Genomic DNA, 27722 nt, shown 5'->3' on the forward strand with positions numbered 1-27722 from the left:
ATTTATTTTGGTTTCTAATTTTATTTGTTAATTTTCAATAAGTATAGCTGAGTTTAGACAGTTTCCCTTTTACTAATGTAATCATGCCAATTTCTCAATTACCAAACTCACCACAAAGCTCATTTGGATTACAATAATCAATGGATGTTCATTCAAACTGGAATTGTGAGAGTTTCTTGAATTTTCAGTTTTTATATTAAGAGAATATCTTTTAAATCATTGTCACTATATCTGAAAAGTTCTTGTCAAAATGTCAGAGATGACTGCGGTTAAGGTACTGGTATATAATTTCAGTGATTCAGCATTACGGTTCACTACGTGTAAAAGTACTTTTCAGTTTGGTGTTTTGACACCAGTCATGGATAATGTTACAAAATATAACTGTATGTATAGTTGAAATTTGCTGCAAGAAACAGCATCAATAGTGTCAATTCGAATTAATCCGGTTATTTCACACCCATACGGGCATCTCAAAAATTATTCAAGGACGAATAACAGATTGGCACAAATACCAAGAACAATGCGGTTTTTGAAAGCAAGCCAACAAATGAAGCATACAATTATGAAAACATTTGATTAAAAGGTTTAAAGGTAAGCAACTATGCTGTTCTTTTTATTAATGGCTCAATGTGTGCTAAACATGACATCAGTTTTTGTAATAAAAAATGCATTGCTCAGACCCATATCAGGTATTGAAAAATATGTAAAAAAATATACTTAGAAGTATAAAATGCCTGTTTTTCAAATTTGTAACTACTGAAATAGTTCATCTTGAGATAGTTAATAGATAACAAAGTTTTACACAAATAATTTAAGAGATTTATTCACGAAAAATTAATCTATTTATCCTAGAAACGTTAAAACCTTTATTAAGAACAAATATAGAAATATGAAGAAGAAAAAGCATTTTGATAACCAAACTTTTTTGCATAAAAGAAATAATTTGGAAATTTAGAATAACTTACAGCTTATGGATGGATGGATGAATTCTGGAAACATCTTGTTCCATCTTCTATGTTGTAAGCAAGTCTGCACATAGATTGTCCAATAAGACGAACTGATAAGCATAGTTCATCTTAAAGAAAAACCTAGGTACAGGCCTTCTTAAATCTGGAGACCTGTGTGCAGCATTGACAATAGTGAAAGAAATCATGATTCGAATATAATATGACAAGCAAGGCATTCACCTGAAATGAGCAAGTAGGAGATATGCTAAACTAATCTATGAAAAAATTAACAAATTACTTAAATATGAACTAATTTATATTAACAAACAGTTTAAGAACCCGTAACCAAGATTTTAATATATACAATCATTTTATTATACTTTTATTCTAGAATTTCATGAAAAAGGAAATTTTTACTTTTTCACATTTTAACACTAGTGTTCAAAATTTAAACAACAAATTCATTCTTCAACATATACGGCCCTCCAAAAGTTAAGGAACAGCATGCTTTTAGTCAAGTTGTCGGTCACTGAAATGGGATGCAATGACCAGACACAGAGTAATCATAGTCCAAGCTCATCTAACGATCTTGGAGGAGGACATAAAGCAGCAACATGTCTCCCAAGGTAGTCCCAAAGATGCTCTATCGGATTCAGGTCTGGGGATTGAGCTGGACATTCCATCTGCTCCATATTGTGACCCTCAAGATATTCTTCAGCAACCCAAGCTCATCATCCATCAGAAGAAATCCATGACTAATAGCAGCTGCATATGGGTGGATATATTGATCAAGGATCTCGTCTCGATATCTTACACCGGACAAAGTTCCTCCCATGGAACACATGCAGGTCAGTGTGACCACTGAGAGAAATCCCAGCCCAAAACATTATTCCACCACCTCTGTATCTGTGTCTTTTCAGAATGTGGGATTGGTTGTATCTGGTGCGTTATTCCTTCCAGATCAGCTGATGACTTGAATCACTCTCCAATGTGAACCTGGACTCATCTGTGAAGAGAATAGATGCCCATTTTTGACTAGTCCAGGAGACATACTCTCTTGCCAAACATAAAGGAGCACCTCTGTGTTCTCGTGTCAAGAGGACACAAACAACTGGTCGTCTTGCATACAAACCTGTATTGTGCAGGCATCTGCACACTGTAGTAGCCAAGATTCTTGTTTGTCTTGCCACTAAACAATCTATCATAAGCTGAGGCACTATAATGTTACTCCTCCTTCAGCCAAGAGAGCTAAATAACGGTCTTCTGCAGGTGTTGTAACTCCTAGGTCTGCCTGAAATATGTCTTCTAGACACAAAATCCTCAGATTTTAAACTAATTCCATAGTTGGTGGACCACACTATGAGAGACATTGAGATATCTAGCAGCATCAGCTTGTGACACTCCATCTCCATCCATCTGATTGCCCGCCACCTCAACAGATCAGGCAAACGACTTCACCTGCACATTGATAGACTCTCCTAGCTATTGTCAATGAAGCTGCTAATAACAAATGAAGATCAACACTCATGAACAAAACTTACATTTTTTTGCATTTTTTCTCTAACTCCTATATAAATACACCCATCCCTTGATTTAAACGGAAGATTGGTTTCACACAAAACCATGTAAATCAAAATCTTGGATTTTGCTATGTAAAATGAAAAAGTGCATAATTTAGTTGTTTATTTACACAAACAAAAATAAGGCATCTTAAAATACATAAAATTATACTTCATTCATAAAATAATAAACATATGTACAGAATAGAAGTACATGTTTATTTTACATTAAGAAAATTATAAGATCATTAAAAAAATTATTATAAGTTTAATCACTGTCATTACTTTCATGAATTATTAGTCTTTTCTTCTTTACTGGTATGATGTCATTTTCATCACTTGAGCGTTTTTGATAAGATTCTGCTTCAATGATTGACAAATTAGGGAAGATCTCAGATCGACAAGACTTTGTAGTGAAATCCGAAATTAACAATTGCCTAGGGTTTTTCTCTTCCCTTAAATCTTTGTAAACCTCCTCATATTGATTTAAGCACTTACTAAGCTCCCATTAGAATCGAAACGCTCGTCCAACAATCGTGTCATATTGTAAAAAATGATTACCTAATTTGTTTACCAATTCAAGTCCTACGCTGATGACTCTTGCTGCGGACGCAACTGGTTCAGATTGCTCATCAGAATCATTGTCTTCATCATGTTTACTTGTTTCATGAATCATGTTAACTAACTCATCCTCATTTAGTTCTTTATCAGAAATTTCTTCTTCAATATCTGCCTGAGCTAAATCCTCAAAACCTTCTCCTCTTACAGTTTGAGCCAATTTAGTGATCTGAGAATATTGATGTTCTAATGGTAATCTATCATTCTCATCTTTAGCAGCATCTGGCCATACTGCTTTCCAGCATGCATTGAGCACTGATTGTTTAATCTGAGTATATGACAGTCCAACATGCTTAATACAATCTAAAACTGCAAATTTCTTCCAAGCATCCATAAGAGTAAGAGATTCATCATTCTCCATTTGTTCTAAAATATATCTGAAGGTTTGTGTGATATACAATGCCTTAAAAGTAAAAATTATTCCTTATCTAATGGCTGTAATAAGGAAGTTGTATTCTTTGGTAAAAAGACAACTTCTACATTTTCATGTTGTAAATCTTGAAGTTGACCAGGTACAATATCAATTAATAGTAGAGCCCTTAAAAGGCAATCCCTTTTTACATAAATATTTTTTTCCATCTGGGACAAACACTTTATTCACTGAAAGCTTGGCAGTGATCCATGCTTTATTATTAGCCATCCAATAAATAGGAAGGTTATTATCTTTATTCTTTTAAATCAGCATGGTGGTTTTGATTTGTTAATAACCAATGGTTTCATTATATAATGGCCTGAAACATTGCAACAGAAAAGAATTGTTATACAACTTTTTGCTACCTTATGACTACTAGCTGATTTGCAATCTTTAGCTAAATAGGTTCTTTCAGGATTTGTTTTTTTCAGAACAATCCGGACTCGTCAGCACTGAAGTTACATTGAGTTGGCAGCAATGATTTCAGCAAATTCTACTGGATATTGTTGTGCTGCATCCAAATCAGCAGATGCACTTTCTCCTTTCTATCTTAGATTATGTAAAGAATGTCTTTGTTTAATCTCTCAAACCAAGTATGACTTGCAGAAAAAGATACCTTTTTTCATCTGACGAAGTCGACGGTGACTGATTCTTAAGTGCTTTACATATCTTTAAAGCCTAATTTTAATAGCATTAGTATCAACTGGAATCCGTTTTTAATTTTGGTCTTCTATCCATATCACTAATGCCTTTTCCATATTTTTCATTGTATCATCTCTTACATATGAAATTGTGCTCTTACTGCTGCAAGTTCCAGCTGCTACACTTTTTCTAATAGACTCTATTTTTTCTAATTGTCCTTATTGTGGCTTCATTCATGGACTAAAATTTAGCAACATCTGTTACTCTTTCTCTATTATGTAGATGATCTAATACTTTTTGTTTCTAAAGAAATAGCTTTTCTTTTTAATTAATTTTTTCAAATCTTTTGGCATTATAAAACCTTAAAAAAATTACATAAATTTTAAAAATGGCCCAAAAAATATAAATGTTGAAAAGTTGCCAGTAAACATTCAAATACAGTGAAATATGTTTAACGCAAAATATCGGTTAACACGAAATAATACAATGATCTCGACAAACTACTATATATTTTCATACATTTTGTTTCTCTTAAATCTCTTAAACAAAGTTTCTCTTAAACAAAGTTTCTCTTAACACGAAAAGGTATTTTCTCTGGGAATGAATAAAATACAGAAAACACCTGCCCCGCAGGCGAGATTTAAGAGGGGTGTGAAATGAAAGAGAGATGGTTTCACATGTTTCGTAGAAAAGAAACTAACTTGCTTTGAAATACCCTGGGAATAGCCTGCGACACGAGCCAGTTTTGTTTATCTAAACTACTTTCACCTTCCACACCTACAAACACGACACAAACATCTCCTCTCTCATCAGCTGGCTTTTGAATTCGGTGATGAGTACATCACAATGCGAGTAAAAATCTGTGAGTTTGATTCATATGTTGCATGCTGCATCTCTGTCTCTTCGTATATTTAACTCTGCATGGAATTTAGTAACTCCAAGGATGAATGAAAATTGTTTTCATAATGCACGATTCTCAAAAGTATCAGATTCTTTGGTGTCAAAAGAAATGGAGATGGAGGATATTTAAGCTGAGCCGACACTTAATGAAATGTTTGAGAAAGTTTCTGTATTATTGAACCATCCTACTGTATTACCGGAAGAATTCATTGCAGTAGTTGATGATAATGTGTGTACAGCCCCAACTATGGAAAACAAAGACATTTTGCAGTTTGTTTAAAGCTAAAAAAATATCATTGATGCAGATTCCGATAACGAAAATGAAATGAATAAGGCAGTTCCTGTTCCCCCGTCATCCAAAATGAGGAACATCATGAAAAGTATGCGCAGTTATTTAGACACACATTTCAATGGCGAAATGAATAACAAAATGGATGACATTGAACAAGTTGTTTACAATTTGATGCTAAAAAAGACAATGCAAAGAAAAATTAGAGATTATTTTCCAGAAACTTTATAAATGTTTTGATTTTTCAAAAAACTTTTAAAGTTCTTGTGGATGTTTTTGTTTCATTGATTTTTAATAAATGTATTCATATATACATATCTATATGTAAGCAAATGTACTCTAATAAACTTAATTTTGTTGAATATATGTTTTATTTTTCCCAATATCCTTTAACACGAAAAAATATTTCAGTCCCCTCAGTTTCGTGTTAAACAATTTTCACTGTATGTAGATAAAAATGATGTAAACTTTGCTGCTAAAATACTGATACTGCACTAATTCACATAAATCAAATAGCTTTACTGTTGTGAAATACATATACATACTACGGGGATTCCCCTTTTTACAGCACAGGGAATCTCCATCTTGTTGCCATCAGTGGTACCAAAGGAATGAGATTCAAAAATAACTTCAAATATATGTATTTGCATATATGCAGCCAAATATACAATTTATCAAATTTTCGAAATCCGTTAATTTTTAAACCATGTAAACCCAAAATCGTAAAATGAGTACCGTATAAAATCAAGGAATAGATGTATTCACTTCTATAAAATAAAAATGGTAGCTATTCTTTTTGCATATATTTTTTTAAACTTTGTTACTATCCTGCATATAAATTGTGAATTTAAATGTTACTGACTTTTTTATAATGCTGAGCTTTGGAAAACATGCTGTTCCTTAACTTTTGGAGGGCAGTGTACAACCATGAAATTGCGGAAAAGGGATTTTTACGATACGTACAATATGAATAAGAGATCAGGTAGTCAATACAAAATGATGTATATACAAATATCAGCACTGTGATGTCAGCATGTACAAAGGGCACTCAAAATGCATGGAGACTATGTCTATAGAGCTTTTAGTAGCAAGACTATCAAATTTAACTTCCATTGCCTAGCTTTGCCAGTTAGTATTCCAGCATTCACTAGCCGAATTTACATTTTATCACTAAAGTTTCAGTCACCACAGTTATGTACCAATTGTGAAGTCTCTCATAGCGCAGGCAGTTCGAGCAACATAAAATGCAGAAAGGAATGAGTTTTTCCAAGCATTCTCTTCAGTGAGTGAAAATGTGACAGTACAAGCAGTATGGCTACGAGAAAACATCAGGAAGCCTTGACATATGGCAGAATGATTCGCAAGCTTGAGAAGGGCCATGGTTTCTCTTAGGTTGAAGTTTGTGTTTAGGCTTCAGCTACGAGTTAATTTGAACTTTTCTGTTTTACCTATGTCACATACGATTAAACTCACAGTATTTTCATGTTCTTTGAAAGTATCTGGCTTTGGGAAGTAAAAAAAGCACAACAATTTGGTGCAATTCAAGAGATTTATTATAGGTCATACAAGTTTAATATAAGTAATTAAAAAGTAAACATAAGAACTGTAAAACTAATCAAACAAGCTATTTATTACAAGTGAATACAGTAATATATATCTTATTCATGCACATGAGAGGCAGGTTGGTGTGAGACACTTTTTGCTTTCATAGTAGCTTAATCTTCTCTTAAAAGTCTCCAAATAGCATGTTTCACATTTGCGCCTTTATGGAAATATCTGTAGCTCATCGTAATTTTGAGATTGTTGTTGTTCTTGGTTGGGAGTGTATCTCTTTAACTTTTGTTGTAAGCATACTGGCATCGAAATAGACTTCAAATTTCATTCAGCAAGTTCATTAGAAAGTTGTTTTATGAACAACCTTCTTTTAAGAGCTGTGCACCCAATACCTACATGTACGATCTGAAAAATGATTGAAGTATATTGTAAAAAAGATTATCACGAGCCACCGTTTTACATTCTGAGACACATTATACGAACTGCACATTTTATCCGCGATATCTACTCCTAACTTTATTTCATCGTAGAAACTGATTATTTGTGGTTTCTGACATTCGCAGTAGAAAGACCAATAGCTTGGTCATCATGCAATGACGATACAAGGACATTTTTGTTTTCTCTTGGAACATAGGAAACCAAAACATTACCACCATTGCTGAACCCAAACTTACTGGAGTGTTGTGGTCTGGCTTTGTCCCAAATAAAAGTCAGCAGTTTCTTCAATGTAGTCTTTTTCGCTTTCCTGTTGTTCTGTCTCTGATCCTGCTTCACATTCGTCTACACCATCCTCTGAATCAATGTAGCTTTTGACATCAAAATCTTCATCTTTGACATCCTCATCTTCTTCATCTGATGCCTCCAATAAATGGTGAATTTCTTCAAAGCCTTGAGCGTTTCTCAAATCAAATATTTTGCTTTTGATATTTTGAAGCCTGAATCAAACAAAGATCTATAATGTCGTTATGAAAGTGTATTTGTCAAATTTTGTAATAAACAATATTTTAAATTATTAAAACAGTTTACAATTCATAACATGAGCAGGCACCAGAGCTGAAATACATACTCAGTTTTGTAGATAATAAAGTATTTCATTATATGAAATAGCTAACCAAGAAATGTGATACAGTATTAAAAAATCAAAGAAAACTTGTCAAATTGCAACATAATCAGACCCAATGATCATTTCATCTATCAACTGGAAATAAAGAAATGTATTGAGTGACTGACCTTATGACTGTCAGTGGCACTACTAGACAGGAAGCCAACTGGATGGAGAAGGATTGACGATGTTTGAAGGAGGCAAGGTAAACAAAAGTGCTCGAGGTGTGCTTAGCAGATCAAATGCGCCTGACAGAGTGTTAAAAACTACATTAACCCTCTGCATTGTACAAGCTTATAGATCTGTCATGAAGACCTGTATTTAAACACCATTTATTAGCTCAATTTGTATAATTACTTACTTTAGTCTATTTTCATAAACTTATATTCCTCAAGATGACATTTATATCATTAAAGTAAGAAATTAAAATATCTTTAATCATGCATGAATATATATGAAGTCACAAAAAATCTCATAACTGGATAAAGCCAACCATGGTGCTCAGCAGATTAACAAATACTTAACTCCACTTAAGCTTTCATGAATGACCACTTCATCAGCTAAAAGACACCTACTGCACTGAAATCAGATTAAATGCTATAGTGAAAAAAAGGTAAAACAGGACACTATTTGGATTCCAGCTGATGAACGCAGACAATTGACAAATACTATGATAGAAATGTGTATGTGTCCTTTAAGCATATAAGTTAAATAATAAATTTTTCATATACAAGGTAAGAAAATACTTTAGAAATCTGGAATTCTTCAAGAATTTTAAGATCTGTGTACCCAATACCTACATGTACAATCTAAATTTCGATTTTCTGAAATTCTATTTTCCTAGGAATTATATAAAAATTACATATTCAAGTACTCTTCTGTTATCAGGACCAGATTAAGAAATTATATATGTATGTGCATATATGTGTGTGTACACACATATAAATATATACATATATACATAAACAGATACATACATACACTACATACCTTTCTGAATCCACATATAAATATATACACACATATAAATATATACATACATACATACATACAATACATACCTTTCTGAATCCAGCCCCAATAACAGAAGGGAACCCCTATTCATTTAGTTTTACTGAAAGGTAAAAATATTACTTAAAATGATATATACTGCAATTCCATGAAATCTATAAACTAACAGAACTGTATAACAATAAGAGATTAACTGATTTTAGGTCAATCTCTTATTGTTACATAGATAACTTATTGCTAACAGATGATCTCTTATTTCAAATAAATATATATTTGAAAACTGTAATACTGTTACTTTCTGACAATGTTTCATAATTCAAATGCAAAGTACATATTCTATCATTAATAGTTTTAAAGACATTATGAGGGATGGTTCTCTTCAGACTGTATTAAGCTTCTAAAACTGGGCTTAGATTCTCATAACCTTTAGGATGACACGATCCAAAACACTTTTCCCCCTGCTTTACTGTACCCTAATGAGAAAAGTCGTTAGGCTGGACATTTGTCCCTTCTATCGATGAAGTAAAATTTACATGTTTGTAGGACTCTGGACAATAGTCTACAATAGGTTACTATATTTGCGACTTTTTAAGATTTATTTTGATTTAATTTAAACTCTATAACATTTACTATTTCTGATCAATCTCAGTAATAATTTGTGAATTTTGTGTCTTTGTTTCTATTAGAAATTAGGAAAGAAGAATAGAACTTGGCAAAATATAACAAATATAAAGTAGCTTTATGTGCCTGTTGATCAGAATGCAATATTTGATAATCTATTTTCATTAATAAAATAATAATAATTAATAATTTAATGAAATAATGATAAGGAATTCATAATAATATTCATTACTATTAGATGATTAGAATACAATCCATTACTGTTACATATTGAAATAAACATAAAACAATAATAAAGCTTTAAATATGTTTCTTTTTTATTGTAGTATAAAAAAGAAAAGAGATATATTAGTTGTTTGATCATTTAACTTTAACATATATTATTTTGAACTATCGGGGCACAGAAGATATATCTGCAGAGAGAATTTTCTTTATAAAATCGGATATTGCATAAGTTAGGAGAGAAAAAATTCTCCAAATACCCATATATTCAATTCATTTTATACCTGCAGTGTGAAGTAAAGTCTGATAAGGTAATTTCTTAAATATTTGCATTTTCGTGGTGTCCGTAGAGAGAGAGAGAGACAGAGAGCACTTTGAGGCTTCTTTTTAATATTTGCTGAAGAGAATTTTAATCTAAGATTTAAAATTTTAGAAAATATAAATTTATCAAAAATATTTTTCAGAACAGTTTTAAATGTTTACAAAGAATTCTACGTAAATTTTGTTTCATAGGCTGATTTCGTTCAAAACCATCGTCATAAGTTTGATTTTTCCTTGATTTTAAATGAAATGGATATACATATGTTCTACATAATAAATTTTATAATTTATTTTTAAAAGATTAATCTTTCGTACTTTCAAAATAATAAGGGCATACAGGGTGTTGACATTTACAGTGTAGGAAGTTTATTATATTTCTTTTAGCGATCAAAACGATTAGCCAGGAATATTTTCAAAACAAAATGCTTTCTTTTTCCGCTTATATTTGGCCGCAACTCTAAGACTGAGAAGCATATCGATTAGTTTTTCTGGTTAAAGTTTTAAACAATTCATCTGAAAATTTTTAAAAATGAACAGCACAATAGTTTCCGAAAATTCAGTCTTTATACCAGGATTATCAACAAAGGTCAATATGTTAGCTTTGTCATGCTCATTTGGTTGTCTTCATTCAAATAAATTATTAGCGTTGCTTTTGAAGTCATCGGCAACTTTATCTTCATTAAAAGATTGATTAAAACATATTTCTTCTGTATCTGAACAGTGCGAAACTGTGTCAACAAAAGTTTTCCCTTCTAAATCTCTTAGCAACTTATTAATTTCGTCCTGACTGAGACCTTTGAAATGAGGTGCCATAATAAGAACTGAATAAGAGCGCAAGGGTAAAAGTTACACTGAAATCACGAGAAAAAGCTCTAATGTTTAAAAGAGAGTTAGCATCTGTTTTATTTTCAAGTACATTTGCACGAGACGTCTTCGCCAAAATGCAGCCAACCAGATAAGAAACGGAACACAGTGCATAGCCAGGGGCTGCTCTGACACAGGAAACTGGATCACCTAGAGATTCTAAAGAGTTACTCTAAAAGGGGAAAAGAAAGGCTGGTACAACAGTTGTACCATAGCTGGCTTAAAAGCAAGTAAATTTCATGGTACAACAGTTGTACCACCGGCTTTAGAAAGTTCAATATAATATGGAAGCAAATTCTCAGATATTATGCTTTTTCATATAAATTAAAGTATTAGTTTAATTAAAACACCTACATAAAGCTTATCCATGGCCTTGGCTGCCAATTAATAAAATGAAAAAAAAATGGTCAATAAATTAAAATAACTTTTAGAGTCCTCTCCCTTTGAATGCATCTCATTCATGAAGAAGTCTTTTCTGCACTACACAGAAGTAATAACTCTCAATAATGTCCTTCCCCATTCTCATATTAAAGAGGATATGCAGAAGTACTTTTATCCTAGGGTTCAGCAATATTTTGAGGTACAAGACTGGTTTGGTTTAATTGATTATGGTCAAGCCTGTGAGAGCTGAAGGAAGATATGTCATTAAAGAGGGCTTACACTAAGGGAAAAAAATAGTACCTACTCGGATAACATAAGCAAGGCCAACTTATGCTCAAGGCCTGTCAGACAAAATTCCGGTTCCCAATTTCCAGTGGGTTCCTCAAAATACATCACTAGGTGACACTCATGAACCGCTACACTTTGGCTATACATTCAACAAATGTAACATAGCTCATTAATAAGAAAAAGTGTATTTTATTAAAAAGTATTGCTGTTTGCTAATAGTAATACAGGATGATATATTGTTGCATGCCATACTTCAAAATTTACTTTTAACAAAAAGTATATTTTATTAAAAAGTATTGCTGTTTGGTAATAGTAATACAGGATTATATATTGTTGCATGCCATACTGCAAAATTTACTTTTAACAATTTCTTTATGGTTGTATTTAAATAATTATTAGCAACATATAACTGATGGAAATGCTAAGCATAATACATTCCATTAGTTATACATAATACAGATCTAATACAAATACATAATTACAAAATTTCTTAAACAAAAACTAACATGATGTAAAATTTTAAAGCTTTGAAATTCTTTTAAAATGATTTTTTCTGTCAACTTCTGTACATAAACAAGCTTCTTAATATGTATGTGTAGTTAGCTCAATACTTCTCATCTTACAGTTATTGTAGTGCACTATCAAAAATCTATCTGTCAACTCCAAATTTGTTTGATCTTTATTAGCCAATTTATATTCAGGACTTTTTTTTTAAATTTATTTCACTTCATACAAGTTATTGCTCTATTTCTAGTGATATTACCCTCATAGTCCTCAAGAAATAAATGAATCTGTCAGTAATACAGTAAATAACTGTATACTTAGATCATGTGAATTGAATTTAAATGTATTCAAAGAATAGAAATATTTGTGTAAATTTTTATTCTGATTTGCCCAGTAAACTTCTATGATATGTATTTAGTTTACGTTCAGATACTGCATGCTAAGCATATATTAAAAAATCTCAGACAATGAGTATGCCATAGTTTATGAGCACTGATTATATTGCATCATTTATTGTGTTTCTTAAATTACATATTTTTTCATCTTCATGTTATAAAAATATCCAAAATTTTCTATAATGGAGAAAATCCTGTTTTCAACATATATATTTTAACCTACTCTCTCTCTCTATATATATATATGCAATAACAGCAAGGAAAAGCCGGAACACTGTTAATGCGTACTTAAATCCATATCAGGGTTCATATACCTTTCCTTATATGAAAATTAAGGACTTTTAAGGACCATCAAAGAAAAAATTAAGGACCTATCAGCAAACAAAAAATGAATAGAATAAAGCAATTATCCATACAACCGACTTCATGCTTGTAATTTCACTTTAAGAAACTAACAGAAGTGTGTATTATGCACTATTATTAAATTCAATTTAATACTTACCATAAAACAATTTTGAAAATTAAACTAACTCCCTACAAGTTATGAAGTAGATAACATTAAATTAGGAACATAATTTCTTGAAAAACATGTATAAGTGTATTTTACACTAATAACAGTCACTATTTTAGAGATTTACATGATTATTATTTAACTTATTTGATATTTATTTAAACACAATCAACTACTATTATAATCATAATGTAAGAATATTTTGCAGATTAAAATAACTGATTTGTAAACATACAATTTATTTCCTTGGTTTTTTGAAAGATACTAGAATAATAAACTGTACAATAAAAGATACAAAACATTTGTGCTTTTTTTAAATCTGAAATCTTTTCAGCTATTTTAACATCTAATTTATTTATGTCTATTTCCTTTTCTTTAACTATTCTTCTAAGTTCATTTGCTTTGATAAACAAATCAATGTTCCTGCTGGTCTCAGCTTCATCTGCTAAAGCATCTACTTCTTCATTAATATCTTTAATGTCCCTTTGAAGAAATTTTTTCTTCTGCTTCATATAATCAATTTCTTCCTCAATAATATTTCTTTTCCTCTTTGAATTTTCAGATTTAGTTAAAGACTTTTGTTCTAAATACTGAACTTCTAAATAACGAACTCCGCTTCTTTCAGAAGCTGCTGCTGATCTCATTTCTTTATTAATTTCGATATTAAGAACACCTCCAGAAAATTTTACGTAATCAAATACTGTGCGTTACGAAAAATGTATGATGAGTCACTTAAATTTTCAATTTCAATTGCTTTATTTACAGAGAAGCCCCTTTCCACAGAGGCCTGTTCATGTGACAAGATAAGAATACTTGTCACAGTGAATACTTGAATAGTGAAAATATACATTTTTTACTATATATATATAATTTATTTCCTAAACAATATTGATTAATTGATTATATTATCTCTTAAGTTTAATTAAAGTAGAATTATTTTAAAAGAGTGAATCCATACTGGTAAGTTATATTTTGAAAGATATACAGTACAAAGTCCGAGATCCGGACATCCAATATCTGGAATGATCTAAAATCCAGACCTCAAAGCCACCACCAACCAATTTTTTAGGGCTTTTTTGAAGGGAAAGGGTATGCTTTACGCTCGTGCATTAGATTTTTTTCCTCATCATAAAAAAACATGTCGGAAATCCCGATTCTTAATCTCAGTTTGGCGCTAAATAAAATATCTCATTATTGAAGAAATAATTATTTTAGTATAAATTTGTGTGATTAGTAACTTGACTCCATAGCTGCGTATCTGCTTAGCATAATCTCAAACCGAAACATTTGTTAATTTTACACCAACTAATATTTTATATCCTTGATGCTGTAATCGCGAATCATTATTTATTGTATTTTGCTTTCATCACCGCATGTTTATCAACGGATGACAACTTGAGTGATGACTCATGCAGCGATGCCAAATAATAGAGTATTATCCGATTACAGATTTAAGTTTAATGCGCTAAAATGTTGACAAGGGGAGATTTAGCAGAAATTTCTTTCCTTATGCTAAAAATAGATTTTGTTAATGATACTCATAGGACAAACGATTATATTTAGTGCTATTTGAATTAAGAATAACTGTTTTGTTATTCACATAAAGCCAGAACCAGCGCCAGATCTCGCATGGCCGCACCAGGCGGCAGAATTTAGCGAAGTTAAACAGAAGTTTTTCATTGCGATGACAATGCCCAATCATCAATCAATTAACGGAGGGCGAAATCTGTAGTATGGTTCTAAATCCAGAAAATACAGCTACCGATAGTGAAGAAAGTAACAGAGAGGTTACTGAACGAGAAAAAATTTTGATTGACAAGTTATTCGGAATTCTCGACACAGCAATTACAGGACTTGAACAATGGAACTTAATAACTGAACAAGAAATTATATGTCTATAGTATTAGTCTAAAGTATTAGCAGAGAAAACAAATCAAACAACTCACATTGAAAGAAATGTTTAATAAAGTAAACATATAAATATTAAGCTCTTTTCTTTTGTAAATTTTGATAACCTTTAAATCATAAATGCTTCATTATTTCATAAATCACAATTTCATATTTTCAATTTTATAATTTCTACGTGCCATCTTAGTAGATTTAAAATGATCTAATATCTGGAAAAATCTCAAATCTGAGATTGCCGAAGTCCCGACGAGTCCAGACCTCGGACTTTGTACTGTATAAATATATATATATATATATACATATATATATAATACGGAATGTATATTTTCAGTTAAACTTCTACCCAATAACTTTAGTAATTCATGAAAGTTAATTTTTCGTCTAGTTAATTCAGGAAAATTAGTTTCAATTAGTTGTTTTTAGCTTTAAAAATATTAAAAAATTTTTAATTAGTTATTTTCAACTAATAATTGTATTGCCATTAGCAAAAATTATGCATTACTATCAACAACATAGTTTTAAACTAAATACTTAATTGTCTATTGAAGCTTCAAAACGTATTTCCGAACTTCACTTTTTCTCGGCTAGCGTTACCGAATTTACCCTTGGCGACCTAAAATCGAAATGGAGCCAACAGATTTCCCGCGAAATCGATAACAGACCCTCTGCAGAAATAGACTCACAATCCCGATATCCCATACATATAGTATGTGCAAAAGAGAATAAACTCCATAGAAGGTGATAAAAAATTAATTTATGGCTTAATTGAAACAAACACAGAAATTAAGCTAAGCAAAACCGTGTAAAAACAAATTGAAATGATAAAACGAAACTTAATTTTCATGTGAATTTTCAGCGCTGACTCTGTTTCAATTGTTTCAATTTCAATTTGTTTCAGACAAAGACCACATTTAAGGATTGCCATCCATCAATATCCAGTCTTTGTAGTCAGCTTGATGAAGCCACAGTTTATTGAAAATGCACTTTCCAGGCATCTCGTTCCTATTGGCGTCGGAAGGGTTGTGGCCGTCCAGGTTGGAATTGCTCTAATTTTGGCAAATATTTTCAGAATCTCCCCCCCCCTTTTTTTTTCTCGAGCACCTTCATCATCACTTTCGCCTCTTAAAGAACTTCCGGCTTCACGCTTTCGTCACAATCTGCCTAAATTTATGGATAACACCTGTTTCGAAGGATTGGGTGAATAGCCAATCAGACACAGATACTTTCGTTTGGGTAGCTGTTTTTTTTTTTTTTTTTTTATCATTTGCAACGCAAATCCGCCAACAGATTGGTAAAGAGCCGTGTAATTTTAATTCCATATTCATGAGAAATCGTAATTCACACTTAGAATGGCAATCATTAGAAATGATAAGAAATGTCAAATGAGCAAAATTAAGGACCGTTTATTCATTTTGGCCAAAATTAAGGACTTTTAAGGACCGTACAAACCTTGCATATTGAAGAGGAAGAATTCTGATTGTGTAGTATGCCAATATGTCGACTTGGTAATATCTAAAATTTGGCAGTCAAGGCAGTTTTCATTCCATTTTTATTTTCCAGTTGATGTTTGTGGCCACAATTCACTTGGCATGCTAATCGTGCTTATTCAAGAGCATTTACACTTTTTATATTACAGCGACAGCAAGCAAGACAGCGAAATTACATCTTAGAAGGGCAGACAGCGAAGCTGAAGTGTGTAGTTTGCAAGATGGAAGTACACACAGAGAAGGGTTTGGGTTTGAGTTAAAAAGTTTCAGTTTCCAATTATTATGCCATCATCGCTGTACAGGCCGTGCGAAAAAGGAAAGTCTAGAAATGACACAGAGAGAAGTTATTACAATTTTTAGAACTGAGAAAGAGAATTAAAAACTTACTGTTGGTTTAAATTATAATTTTGATTCACATATTTTTTATCTTACATATATATATATATATATATATATATCTGAGATACGTTTGATTTTTTCCAAATTATTAACACTTCGAGAAGTGAATCTAATGCAATTAAAATTTAAGAATGCATCCATGCCTATATTTTATAAGAAATGTTAATTGCATTACCTTTTTTATGAAATGTATTGCTTTTTGGCTCTTTTATTTGTTTTCTTTGAACCTGGAACATATGATTACTCTCTGTACCAGCTTCAAAAATGTATAGTGCATAGCTCATTTTAATTAGTGCCAGGTATCAGTATGTTGTGTATGAATTTGTGTTTATCTGGTTGAATGTTTTGTGGTTAATGTAATGGGGATTCACGAGGTATACATATCTATAAGTAATTAATAAAGATAATACACTTTTGTTTTATGGAATATGACTTTATGTTTTATTATATGCTGTTGATGGTATTGAAATATTGATTGATACTGATATTGTATTCAGCACCAATGGTCCCAAAATTTTATATACGATTCATTGTGATTAATGTCATGTTTGTTATTATATGCTCTCACTGATATTGAAATACTTGGTACTTAGCACTAACAGTCTCGAAATTTTATATACGATTCAATGTGATTAATGCCATGTATGTCATTAGTATATGATGTTGGTGATATTGAAATACTTGGTATTCAGCACTAACAGTCTGGAAATTTTAGATACGATTCATTGCAATTCATATATGTACGATATGTGCATATAGATTTGAACTCACTGCTATATCTTTTTAGGTTGTACTGATCTATAAAATATTTAAAACACATGTCTGTAAATAAGCAATTACTCTCTTTAAATGAAATTATTGTATTAACGGCTTCATATTTTATTACATTCTGTCGATGATATTGAAATACTTTATATTTAGCACTAACAGTCACAAAATTTTATGCATGATTTGTAGTGATTAATGTCATGTATGTAATGATGTGTATACGAATTTAAACTCACTGCTCCATGTTTTCGGTTTCTACTTATCTTGTAAAAAACTTTAAACACATGTCTGTAAATAATAGGCTTGTCTTAAATAATAAATCAAATAATAAATGTTTTATATTTCTCTCTTTAAACGAAATTAATTGCATTAATGGCTTTATGTTTTATTACATGTTGTCGATAATATTGAAATAGTTGATATTCAGCACTAACAGTTTCAAAATTTTATGTATGATACATTGTGATTAATATCATGTACGTATGATGTGCATACAGATTTGAACTAATTGCTGTAGTTTTAGATTGTACTAAACTTGTCAAAAGATTTAAAACACATGTCTGTACATCATGAGCAATACTTACATTACACTCTTTAAATGAAATTGGTACTTTTCCGTTTTGCCGGCGCAGGCGATAAAGTCGCCAATAATGGTACAACTGATGGCAAACGGAATATCCCAGGAATATCCTCGCTGGTAGCTTTTTATGCCTCATTTTCAAAATAAGTCGCAGCCATTTCTTATCAGATTCATTGTTTCTTTCAATACTGGCATACAATTACAGAGAATTTTTAACAGATAGTCCAGTTTTATGCCCTAAGGTCAATCTAATGAGAATGCACTAGCGAAATAAAGCACTCTGGTTTTACATAATTTCTGAGTAAGCTATTCGTATGAACTGAAATAATTCTTGCATTTAAACTTGTAGTCCAAACTAAGATTTAACTTGAAATTAATGTAGATAATTACTGAGAGAATTAGATTTTTTTAGTGTAGTTTACGTGAGATGAGATCACTTGGAGTCACATGAATCAGGATGTTGTACCATGAAAGCATAGTAAATTCTTAAATTAATGACTTTTTACAAATTTATTATCTTTATTTATTGGCTTTTTATAAAATTTAAACGATATTAAAATGTTTATGCCCTCAAAACAAAAAATTCTTAGAACCAACATTTGTTAACATTTTATATGTGTATGCTCTGTGTTGTGGCCAATAAAGTCTGCTTGGCGAGATTTGCGCCGGCGAAACGGAAAAGTACCATGAAATTAATTGTATAATTGTACAGTCAAAAGTCTTTAATCCCGACTCGTCGGGACTTCGGTGATTCCGGATTATCGATCCTCTGTTTAAATCTGGTAAGATGGCACGCAGAAATTATAAAATTAAAAATATGAAACCGTAATTTATGAAATAAAGAGCAATTATGATCTAAAGGGTATCAAAATTTACAAAAAAAAAAAAAAAGCTTAATATTTATTTGTTTACATTTCTTTCAACGCGCGCATGCGTAAAGCATACATTACGTATAGTTGAAATTAGAAAATTGCAACCACTATTTGATGAGTATTTGTGATATTTATACTGATGAGGAAATTGATTTAAATTATATCGGAGTACATCGAGATGAAACACTACATTTAGTGAGGAATTATAAGCCGAATAAAATAAAATCATCTGCCCTGAAGACGAGGATAGTGCTGACAGATCAACTTCCAGTTCATTGCGCGTCGCAACATTCCCCCCCTTCCGCAGAGCAGCGTGAAATTGATAAACAGATTTCGGAATGGTTAGAGAAACAAATCACCTCTCTTTCACTTTCTTCATGCCTTTATCCATTTTTTGCAGCAGTTCCACTTTTTGTTTAATGGACATCAAAACATGCTTTCGCTTTGCAGATCCTTTGGCAGCTCCAGCATCGGAAATTCTATTTGACATAATCGAAAGTTCAAGCTTACTTTTATAAAATTGCTCTAGCAGTCTGCAAAAAATAAGCAGGATCCAATTCGAAGATTAAGGAACAACTCAATCTGTAACATAAAACTGAAATAGATAATTAGATAATTTTAGCTCAGTTTATGTATACCATCTGTTATACATTAAACGTGCATGGGTAAACGTATTATGCGCATGCGTAAAAATATTACGCGCGTGCGTTAACGCATTACATGTTGATGCATGCGCAGAAAGTTTGTAGCTTTGAGGTTCGGATTATAGATCATTCCGGATTAACGACTTTTGACTGTATTTATTGAATTGAAAATTTGTGTATTAATTTTAGTTAAATGAAATAATTGTAGTAACATTGATTCTAAAATGTTTGTATATCTGACACTGTTATTTTCAAAACTTTGTGTGCAACTCATTCTAATTTATCTTGAATAGAAATGATATACATGGATTTATGTCAAGTAGTTGCATGCACTTAATGAATCAAGGCTTTAGATGACACTCATGTTTATGAGTGTTTAATGATAATGCTGCTTGATGTAATTCACTAATTTTATTTCATGGATGCATTATTCTTGATACGGACTCTATCAGTCTCTCACACATAAAATTTTATACACAGGTTATTCTGATTAATATTGTATGTGGGTAAATATATCTAGTTGCTTGTATACTTAACCTTCTGAAGCCGGCTGGTACAGCAGCTGTAGCAGGAAAATAACTTTCTTTAACGCAGGCTGTGGTACAACTGTTGTACCAGCCATCCCCTCCCTATTTTAGAGAATCACCTATCTGTAGATGTCTGGGTGGTCCATTGTAGCTGCTCAGAATAGCCGCTGGCTACGCACTATTTCCCTCTTCTTATCAGTTTGTCTACTATTTTGGCAAAAACCGCAGGTTTCGTTTCACGCCAATGTACTCAAAAATCAAATAGAAGCCATCTCTTTCTCAAACTTTAGAGCACTGTCTCATAATTTTAGTGCTAATTTTTTTAGTACTGACTTTTGCTATGATTAAAACATCAGCGATTTTGAGTGCTGTTTAAGCTTACCAGATTTAATGCTTTTTAATCATAGCAAATAAAAATAGATTAATATTTTAGATTTCTTCTAGAAAATAGGTAAAACCGCTTTTATCGTTTACTTCCTTTTTATATTTATGAATAATAAGATTTTTTTTTTCTTTTTTTAAGTGCATAAAACCCTTAAGAACTGTTAACTCTTTCAAAGTGCTTCTATTATGTAGGAAATTTTGTCTGATTTATCAGGAGATAAATAAGAGACAATTGTATGCACAATAGTTTTTGTGATTTTCATTCATTCAATGATTTTCATTGACTGTAAATTAAATAAAATCAATTTATCTTTAGATCCTCTTTTAGGATGAGATCTGCCGAAAAGTATTTAAATATCAGTAAAGCTCACGTTACTTCTAAATTGAATCAAAACATCAGTTACATTGTATAAAATTTCTGTCAGTTTTATTTACTGAAATTCTTATACTCCTCAAGAGATAAAGGGAATCCAGACAAGTTAATAAAAAAAAATCTTTAAAAAAACGGTTGTTATTTTGTCTGTAATAAGATGTGTGTCAACTTACTATTATATGTACGAGATTTAGGATTGGGTTACGGAAAAGCACGCGAACGCTATCTGCTTAAGGGAATGGATGCTTTCGTGTAAACCTTTTTAAGAGGAAATTGCTCACATTTACGTTCCTGGTGGAAAACTCCACATGTAATCAACCCGTTCTTCAGGTTTGATTGGATTAATTTTGTTCGTTTACTGAATTACATCAAAGCACACAACAATTACTTGTATAAGGGGAGGAATGCCTTCACGGAGGACTTTCTAAGGGAAGCTGGCTTGTATTTACGTTACACAAAAACCATGAATCCAACCCTTTAGCCGCGATTCAAACCCGAGCGAGTTACAAGTGTTCAGCCACCTTTACCTCTCTACTGAAGGACCCGTAAAAAAATTTATAAAGGAAAAGTATCGAAATAACCGGTTTAATTTACTAACCTATGTTTCTCATTCGACAGTACATAAATTACGCATATGAGGGGATTATTTGTGAATAAATAAACTGTATTGCACTTTTCTCCACTATTTCATATTACGATGGAATTATTGCATTTCAAAGTTATTTCTCATGAATTAATTTTGTTCCGTTCATGATTTTTTATTTTTTCAAAGAGAAAATTTCACACTTTAAATTAAAAAAATACACAAGAAGATACTTTATGCAAAATTTGTCGTAAACAGTTTTCTTAATTTTGCTTTGAAAATATTCCAGGGTAATCGTTTTCATTACTGAAAGAAATATGAAAAACAGATTTACTCAACACCCAGTATGTCCTTACTCTTTTGAAAACGTGAAAGATTACTCTTTCTATAATAAATTAGAAAATATATTATGTGCAAATAGAATATTCGTCGAAAATGAAATAGACTTCAACCTTTGGATATAACAATGGTTTTAGACGAAATTTTTACCTATGAAAAAGAAATTGACGTATAATTAATTCTTCATGAACATTTAAAACTTCTGAAAAATACTTTTGATGATTACATGTATAGGTCACAGATTTTTTTTCTCTGCTAACATAAACAAAAGCCAATTCTATAAAGAGATGTGGTGGTGTATTTAATTATGGCAAAGCACACTAGGGCTATCTGCCTAAGGAAAGGGATGCCTTTGAGGAGGACTTTCTAACGTAAACTGGCTTGTATACACGTTACACATGGGGAAAACCATGAAAACACCCATGCAGCCAGCCCGTTTGCGGGATTCAAACCTCGGACCGAACTGCCAGTATTCAGCGACTTTACCACTCAGCCGTTGGTGGGCCCAATTTTACAAAGAAAAATTCTCGTTATAGATATACCTCCTTTGCCTGATAGTCCAATGTAATATTTGTTAAAGTTAAATGATGAAACGCAACCAATGTATCTTGGATTTTCTTTTTTATATTATTATAACAAAATTATCAAAAAAAAAAAAGCAGATTTAAAGCTCTCTGATGTAAAGCTTTATTATTGCTATAAGTTCATCTCAAAATCTAATTGTATAGAATCTCATTCTAATCATCTAATAGTAATAAATATTATTAATGAATTTATCATTATTATTTCATTAAATTAGTCACTACCATTATTTTGTTAATGAAAATATGTTATTAAAAATCACATTCCAGCCTGCAGACTTACAAAGCTAGTTCGTATTTATTATATTTTGTAAAATTTTGTTCTTGTTTTCTAATTTCTAATACGAAAATACGAGAATATAAATGAAGTGTGAAAACAAAGTTATAAAATTCACAAATTATTGCCGAGATTGATCAGAAATAGTAAATGAAATATACACATTGCATACATTTTTTCTAAATAAATAGTGCACTGGATGCTTATTTAGATCTTTATTTAAATGAAAGCAAAATAATCATCGAAAAAATCTCAAATTTAGCAACCCATCTAACTATGGGACAGCGTCCGACAAACGTAAATTTTACTGCATCCATGGAGGGGACTATCGACTTTTCTCATTAGGAAAATGTCAAAGAGGGGGGCAAAACTGTTTCGGATTGCGCCAGTCTGAAGGCTATATTATGAGAATTTTGGCACGGTTTTAGAAGGTTAATAAGCTTGCTTTTTTGCCTAACTTTATATGCACATCTTACTAAAACTGTGTATATACCTCATTCTACTTATATTGTGGGCATGTGTGATGGTTATATTATTTATAATCAGCCTAGTTTTTAAATTTTGCACTTGATATACAAAACTAAATGTTTTCTTAAGGGTATATTGTGATTATAAGAGTTATTATGTTGCTTTGTTGTGATTTTGAAACATATTTTATATCTATGTCTGTCTCTCTTCTGTATAACAAACTGAGAAAAGCATAATGTTTGATTTAATGAACAGCTGTATCAACAATTTCATGATTTTCATAGGAACAGTTCAAGATTCTGCAACATTGAAAATGTAAATTGTTGGAATACATTTAATTTCTAATTTTTTAATGATACACTAATCAAATCTAAAACACAGATGTAGTTGGAAGAAAAACACACCAGTGTAATATTAAAATTAGGCAAAAAAAAAAAAAAAAATTTTAGTTTTGAGTTTTACTCAAATTCTGTGCCAAATAAGATTTGATCTTTTTTTGCCTAACAAGTTTAGCCTTATTTGAACATCTGTAATGTTGCATTTACTCATCACAGCTCTAAATCTGCATTATTAAAGCTTTTATTTTTTTTAATACTTCCTCAAAACAATTCAATAATAATTAAAAAAAGAAAAAAGTCTTTAGTACCTACAATTAAATTTCTTTTAGTAATACTTTTTCTGGTATGTATTAGAAACAGATATGCATATTTTATATCATAATTTATTAATATGTTAGTTACATATTTAATAGAGGCAGTAAATTATTTCTTTGCACAGGACAACTGATGGGAATATGATGAAAATTTTGTGCTGAAATAGTATACGTTCAAAAGCTATCTGCTAACTTCCTACTATACAAACAACTGAAAAGTAAAACATATGCTTTAAATTAGAATAAATAGCTCTAATAAGTACAGTTCAAAATTGCATATATATAAATGCAAGAAGGAATTAAAATTGGGATCAAGTAGCTGGCGTTTATATGTATTAAAAAAAAAAGAGTGGGTTAAGTTGAAATTTCATGCTTTCTTTCTAAATAAAAATACTTTTATTAAAAAGAAATGTATAATTTCTGACTACTACAGATTGTTTTTAAATTTTGCATATAACAAGACAATATCTGTTTCTGGTACATTTCTGTTCATTATAAACATCACAAAGTGTAGCAGAAGAGTAGCGCCATCTTGCGGTCAATAGAAATTTGACGGAGAAAACACAAAATAATACTTTCACACTAGCAGGCCCTTGAGCATCACTTAGCTTTGATGTAGTGAAAAACCATGAAAATAGCCACATAACTGACCATTTTTACCAGGAACTACCATTTACCAGGAGCTATCATAGTTCAGCAGTCTTATACATTCAGCTACTGGTGAGCCCACAGTATGATTGGGTTTAATTACATAATATCTATAAATTATTGGTTACAAATTTTCAAAACAAATCTTGGATCCACCTGGAAAGGAAACAAATTTTCTATTCATACATTATTTAATGTTTAAAAGACTTTTACATATTAAATTTGGCCTATCAAGTATTTTAAAATCAAAAATCCCTTCTAAAATTATTTGAACTAGCTACAAACAAAAAAAATATGCAAACTTATATGACAAGCACTGAAGAAATTTTGTTTTTAATAAACATGACTTTTTAAATAAGTTAATAAATAAAATATATAACAAATACTAAACAGCTACACTCCATGGAAACTAGGGCTTTCTTTAAGAAACTGGTTCATACTTATGTTACATATGGCGAAAACCACAAAAACAATTAGGTAACCAACCCATTTACTATAATTTGAATCTGAGTTGAATTATCACCATTCAACGATTTTATCAGTGGGCAAAATTTATAATAAAACAAAAACCAAAAAAATGCAAATGTACCAAGGTGTTGATTTTGGCAACACTGTTACTCAGCAAAAAAGAGGTTTAACTATTAGCACATGACTCCATCACAGTTATATGGGAGTATAAACAGGTGGGTATTTCATCATAATCATTTGTACTTAGAATTCCTCTGTATCAATACATGCTTATAAATCACAGCAGTTAAATAAACAATTGATAAATAAAATATTGCAATTAACTGCATTTTGTAAATTATACCACATAAGTATAGGATTTTCAAGATCACAGCCTGTTACTTTTTTTGCTTGCAATATGGATCCTCACTACACCAAACTAATTTCTCTTGCCTACGTAGAAACTGTTCAATATTATGTTAGGTTACTTGAATATGGAAAGCACACAAGGAGTATCTTCTTAAGAGATAGGGTACCTTTGCGGAGGATTTTCCAAGGGAAACTGACTCCTTCTCATGTTGCACATGAGGTAAAGCACAAAAAACACCCATACAACAAAGTCATTAGCCTGGGTTTGAACTCAACTATTAGTATTCATCAGTTTTAACCACTTGGTGACTGGTATGGTCAACTACAGTTCAAAGTATTTTTTATCCATATGCACTAGCAAGCAGCACAAATTGGAATTTCAACAGATGTTACGATAGTTACAAAAGATGCAAAAATAAAAGAAATATGGGCTTGCGATGCCCATTTTAAAGTTACGAAATAATGAAGAATAATGCAATTAATTTTGACTTGACTGTATTCATGCAATTAATTTTGACTTGCAGACAACAGTACATAAGTAAATAAATATAAACACTTGTACGTGCTTGCATCCATGCATCAGTACCCATGTATATTCTTTAAACAAACTCATAGTATCTGTATGGTAACTTATTTCACCTTTTCTCCATATTCTTTTTTAGTATGTATCACTGTCAATTTATACATATAAATGGAGTAATAAATTATGTCATCAAAAATGTATCACCTATAATTTTGCAACTAAAGTACTAATAAAAATAGTGAAATGCAAAATAATGAATCATTTATATTTATGCAATTAACTGTGTTTTACATATAACTATATAATATTTAAATGCTATTAAAAATACTTACACCTCCATTACACACATCTGCATTCAGGTATGCAATAACTTATTTAAAAGGCTACTAAATCCAATAAATTTGCCTCCCATTTTTGAATGATAAGCTTAACTGAAAATCTTACCCTTTTTTTTTTTCTCCCTTCCCTGATTTATTTTCCATGATCGTCAGGAACTTCTTAATCGCACTCAATCTTCGGCATTCGTCAAGAACCACAGACCCTGCCAGAGACGAAGAATGCTGCGCGAGCAGAATTTAGAGGTTGCAAAAATTTTGAACGCACTGGGCGCCAACAGTGGCCTCTAAAACTGGTATCACATCTAATACCTACCTTCAACAGGGCGTCGAAAAGAAACTTAGCTGCGAATTTTCATTATCGGGATATCTGATTGGTTGGCTTAACGGAAAACCAGTTTTTTGGGAAAAAACTATGAGATACACAAGCAAAACTTTTCACCTCCATTGTAAAATGCCCGTCATAGAACACTGGACACTGGCCCGGGACATTGGTTCCCGCAAACGTGTTTCGGTTAGGAAACTTCCACCTGTAGAAGAAAGAGGCGCTCATTCTGAGAAAAGTTTCTTGTAGTCTCAGGCATCGTTAGATCTGATAACCCCATAATAAACTTTCATTTAGAGCTCACTGAGCAGCGGACGCTCAGCGCCCGACCTATACCCAATATAACATTTATTTACTCATTTACAATTAGAAGTTATATTTTACAATAGTCTAAAAATTGCGAGTTTTAACGAAAAAATAATTAATTAACCGTTAAAATCATTTATATCGTTTAAGATACCGGGGTCTACCTTCATCTGCGTTTCCATTCCATCCGTAAAAGAAAACATCTTTGTGTTATTTTTCTTTTAATAATAAATAATTAAACAAACAAAAATAAAATAAAAAATATGAAAATTGTTTCTATTTAGTCATAGAATCAAAATTTTGTCAATCGTTAAGAAATAGATTAAACGAAATACTTTGAGTAAATGCAAAAGTGAAATCTTCGAAGCTATGAGTTCCATTACTTACTGTATTTCCTCTCTCAACTCCCCCCCCCTTTTTTTTTCTAATTCCAACGTCCGAAAGTTGAGAGAGAAAAATTATGTGAATAATTTAATTTCGGAAGGATATGCTTACAGTGAGAATATAATAAATGAGCTATAACTAAGAAAAAAGAATTCAAGAATAAACTCTAAGTAACTGTCGCAATATTATTTCTTTCAAAAAAAAAAAAAAAAAAAAACTACATTCCAATAAGAACACGTAGTAATACCAACATTGCAATATATAGTATAGTAAGATATCTACTATTTTCCTGTAACTTGAATTTCGCCCGCTCTTACTGTTGTCTCTCCTAGTCCTTAGAACTCAAATCATCTGCAAACAACTAGAAAAGGTGAATGTGCATCAGCGAAATCAAGGTCTGAA

The 27722-nt window shown here is 31.4% G+C and overlaps 1 protein-coding gene across 7 annotated transcripts; it reads right to left on the reverse strand.

Moving 5' to 3' along the window:
• Positions 1–1089: 1089 nt before the first annotated feature.
• Positions 1090–27464, reverse strand: LOC118187695 (uncharacterized). Of its 7 annotated transcripts, none has more exons than XM_085807138.1 (3): positions 27272–27321; positions 8152–8338; positions 1090–7856 (listed from the first exon to the last, which is right to left on the reverse strand). In XM_085807138.1, the coding sequence occupies exon 3, from the start codon at positions 3483–3485 to the stop codon at positions 3015–3017; it is 471 nt and encodes a 156-aa protein (XP_085663264.1). In that variant the 5' UTR covers positions 3486–7856; positions 8152–8338; positions 27272–27321; the 3' UTR covers positions 1090–3014. The 7 variants fall into 7 exon arrangements, 5 of the variants coding, with proteins under 5 accessions (XP_085663264.1, XP_085663265.1, XP_085663266.1 ...); XM_085807139.1 differs by lacking the exon at positions 27272–27321 and adding an exon at positions 26415–26741; XM_085807140.1 differs by lacking the exon at positions 8152–8338 and having other exon boundaries at positions 27272–27331.
• Between the last annotated feature and the right edge of the window lie 258 nt (positions 27465–27722).

The sequence above is a fragment of the Stegodyphus dumicola genome, chromosome X1, assembly GCF_044657685.1.
Source record: "Stegodyphus dumicola isolate Sdum_Otavi_A_Nest chromosome X1, ASM4465768v1".
NCBI lineage: Eukaryota > Metazoa > Arthropoda > Arachnida > Araneae > Eresidae > Stegodyphus > Stegodyphus dumicola.

Coding starts and splice junctions, on each gene's coding strand:
- LOC118187695 (XM_085807140.1), bottom strand. CDS start 3,485: ATGGAGAATGATGAATCTCTTACTCTTATGGATGCTTGGAAGAAATTT.